At 43.0% G+C, this 2,920-nt stretch overlaps 1 protein-coding gene across 1 annotated transcript; it reads left to right on the forward strand.

The window, feature by feature from the left end:
- Positions 1-1,679: 1,679 nt before the first annotated feature.
- On the forward strand, positions 1,680-2,351 carry LOC109806312 (putative mitochondrial protein AtMg00810). Its single transcript, XM_020368683.2, has one exon. It carries the CDS (start codon positions 1,680-1,682, stop codon positions 2,349-2,351), a length of 672 nt encoding a protein of 223 aa, XP_020224272.2.
- Positions 2,352-2,920: the final 569 nt, after the last annotated feature.

The following is a 2,920-nucleotide window of genomic DNA, read 5'->3' on the forward strand; positions in this document are numbered from 1 at the left end:
TCTGTTGCACTACTTGTCAGATGGCTAAGAGTAAACGTTTGGTTTTTTATGACAATAATAAAAGGGCTTCTGCCGTTCTTGATCTTATTCATTGTGATTTATGGGGACCCTCTCCAGTTGCTTCTGTTGCTGGATATTCTTACTTTGTTATTTTTGTGGATGATTTCTCTCCTTTTACCTGGTTTTATCCATTACGACATAAATCAGATTTTTATGATGTGCTTGTTCGGTTCAAAGTCTTTGTGGAAAACCAATTTTCTCGATTTATTAAAGTTTTCCAAAGTGACAATGGCACCGAGTTCACGAATAACAAAGTACAAGATTTATTTGCTTCTTCTGGTGTGCTTCATCGGTTCTCATGCCCGCATACTCAAGCACAGAATGGTCGGGTTGAACGGAAACATAGACATGTCCTTGAGATTGGTCTTGCAATGTTGTATCAGTCACATGTTCCTACTCGTTATTGGGTTGATGCTTTTAGTTCTGCGGTATATATTATTAATCGTGTTCCCTCTCAGGTGCTATCCGGCCAGATTCCATTCACACTTCTATTTCAAGTTGCGCCTACATATGCTAATTTTCATCCTTTTGGTTGTCGTGTGTTTCCATGCTTGCGCCCATACATGAAAAATAAATTTAGTCCTCGGAGTTCTCCTTGCATATTTTTGGGTTATAGTAGTCATCACAAAGGATTCAAATGCTTAGATCTGACCACTTCCAGGATTTATGTGTCTCGCCATGCTCAATTTGATGAAACTTGCTTCCCTTTTGCAGGTTCTCCTTCTTCTAGCATTGATCTTATGGTTTCTTCATTTTATGAACCAATCACAGGCTTCAAGTCTTCTTCGATGTCTGCTTCCTCTAGTCTTCCGACGAGACCACCACCAGTTACTACCTTGTCTTGTCCATCATGTGTTTCCTTGGATGCTGCTCTGGCTCCCCATCCTGCTCCACCTGTTGCACCTGCTTCATCGGAACCTGTCTCTCCTCCACGAACTCCATCCCCAGCATCGACCTCTCCTATAGTGTTGCCTGCTTCTTCTGATGCTTCTATTCAACCAGCCCCGGTTGCTGTTCGTATGCAGACTAGATCACAGAATGGCATTTTTCGGCCTAATCCGTGTTATGCCCCCGCTCATCACCAGCCTACTACTCTTCTCACTGCTTTGCATGTTGCTGCTGATCCCAAGGGTTTTAAATCTGCCATGAAGCATCCTCAATGGTTGGCAGCAATGGAGGATGAGCTCTCTGCTCTTCGTAACAATCATACTTGGACCTTAGTCCCTCATCCATCTGCTCCTAATATTGTTGGTAGTAAATGGGTTTTTCGTACCAAACACAAAAGTGACGACACTATTGAGCGCTTAAAAGCGCGTTTGGTGGCTCAAGGTTTCACGCAAATTCCAGGTTTTGATTACTCACTCACTTTCAGTCCAGTTGTCAAGGCTACTACTATTCGTCTTATTTTATCACTTGTCGTGCTTAATGGCTGGCCACTTCATCAGTTGGATGTAAAAAATGCTTTTCTTCATGGCCACCTCACTGAAATTGTCTATATGGAATAACCTCTTGGCTTTGTTGATCCTCGTTTTCTGACTCATGTCTGCTGGTTGAACAAGGCTCTCTATGGGCTCAAACAGGCGCCCCGTGCATGGTTTCAACATTTGAGCTCTTTTCTAATGCGCTCTGGTTTTATTTGCAGCAGGGCTGATCCATCCTTGTTCTTCTTCTATCGCGGGCGCATCACTCTCTACCTCTTGGTTTATGTGGATGATATTATTCTTACTGGAAGTGATCCCCCCTTTCTCACTCAATTTATTACTCGTCTTAATGCTGAGTTTGCAATTAAATATCTAGGAAAGCTTGGCTACTTCCTTGGTCTTGAGATCACTTATACTGCCGATGGTTTGTTCTTGGGACAAGCCAAATATGCTCATGATCTGCTTTCCCGAGCTATGATGCTTGAGGCCAAACCTGTCTCGACCCCATTGGCTGCCGGTTTTCATCTTGTCAGTGATGGAGTGGCTTACTCTGATCCAACTCAGTACTGCTCTTTGGTTGGGGCCTTACAATACTTAACCATTACTCGCCCTGATTTATCATATGCCGTCAACACGGTAAGCCAATTTCTCCAGGCTCCTACTATTGATCATTTTCAAGCTGTCAAACGTATTCTCCGTTATGTTTGTGGTACACAACATTTTGGACTTACGTTTCGCAGCTCACCTTCTCCCGCGGTTCTTGGTTATAGTGATGCTGATTGGGCTCGCTGCACGGACACTCGTCGGTCTACCTATGGCTATGCTATCTTTCTTGGTGACAATCTTTTGTCTTGGAGTGCCAAGAAATAACCTACTGTTGCCCGCTCTAGTTGTGAATCTGAGTACCGGGCCATGGCCAACACAACTTCTGAACTTGTTTGGTTGCTCAATCTCCTTCGTGTTGGGTTGTCTGCGACTCCTCTCCTTCTTAGTGATAATCAAAGTGCATTGTTTATGGCTCAGAATCCTATTGCTCATAAGCATGCTAAGCATATTGATTTGGATTGTCACTTCATCCGTGAGTTAGTTGCCTCTGGTCGCTTGGCTGTTCGCCATGTTCCTACTTCTCTACAACTTGCTGATATTTTTACAAAGGCGTTGCCTCGTCCGTTGTTTGAATTGTTTCGATCCAAGCTTCGTGTTGGTCTCAATCCAACGCTTAGCTTGACGGGGGGTGTTAAGAGCTAGTTATCAGGACTAATATCCTACCATTTATTCTCTCATTATTATGATGTAATTTCCTGTTTTACATTGTAATCTTTTTCTTTAAATCATATTGATTGCCTCACACAAATTGTGGTGAGATTTATCACATCTTACAAGAGGCATCTCTCAGCTGGTTGATAAGATGCTTCTTCTATCCATGGCTAGTTAGTGTT

The sequence above is a fragment of the Cajanus cajan genome, chromosome 5 (assembly GCF_000230855.2).
Source record: "Cajanus cajan strain Asha chromosome 5, NIPB_CcT2T_4, whole genome shotgun sequence".
NCBI lineage: Eukaryota > Viridiplantae > Streptophyta > Magnoliopsida > Fabales > Fabaceae > Cajanus > Cajanus cajan.

Bases quoted from the DNA above. Each gene is read 5' to 3' on its own strand.
- LOC109806312 (XM_020368683.2), top strand. From the start codon at position 1,680: ATGCGCTCTGGTTTTATTTGCAGCAGGGCTGATCCATCCTTGTTCTTC.